The sequence below is a fragment of the Penaeus monodon genome, chromosome 15, assembly GCF_015228065.2.
Source record: "Penaeus monodon isolate SGIC_2016 chromosome 15, NSTDA_Pmon_1, whole genome shotgun sequence".
Lineage (NCBI taxonomy): Eukaryota > Metazoa > Arthropoda > Malacostraca > Decapoda > Penaeidae > Penaeus > Penaeus monodon.
The window spans coordinates 7,423,309-7,423,817 of NC_051400.1; the positions used below are offsets into that span (position 1 = coordinate 7,423,309).

The 509-nt window shown below is 53.2% G+C and overlaps 1 protein-coding gene across 1 annotated transcript in view; it reads left to right on the top strand.

The window, feature by feature from the left end:
- Positions 1-509, top strand: part of LOC119581720 (multiple epidermal growth factor-like domains protein 11) — an 18,007-nt gene that overhangs the window by 10,683 nt on the left and 6,815 nt on the right. Inside the window, exon 12 of the mRNA XM_037929845.1 lies at positions 19-324. Coding sequence (XP_037785773.1) covers positions 19-324 — 306 coding nt within the window. The remainder of the gene's footprint in view (positions 1-18; positions 325-509) is intronic.

The following is a 509-nucleotide window of genomic DNA, read 5'->3' on the forward strand; positions in this document are numbered from 1 at the left end:
GATGCACACCCCTTGCAGCGCCACAGGGACCTACGTCGTGTGTCCCAAAGGATTCCTGATCAACAATGAGACTTCGAGCGTGGACCTCGAGTGCCAGGGGGGCGAGTGGCAAGCAAACGTCAACAACCGGACAGTCCCCGTCAGGAATCTCGTCTGCGTCCTGGCCTTCTGCGAGGGTGATTGTACAGGGTCCTGTCTTCACGGGGGATACCTGTACGGCGGGAGCTGCGTGTGTCCTGGTGGATACTCTGGGGACCTGTGCGAAGTGAAGGAGTGTGAGAGGAGGTCTCTGGGCGTGAGGGGACCTGTAAAGACACTATTCAGGTAGGTTGGGTATTTGATGGAGTGGTTCTGTTAGGGTGTTAGGATTTTTATAGCTTAGTACGAAGGGGATTTTTGGAGTCATATATGGGGTGGGTTAAGGTAAGAAGATAGTGGAAGATATGGTTAAGAGAAGGAGGGGGAAGGGGAATGGGGATGACAGATGATATTCGGCCGAAAAGGAAACA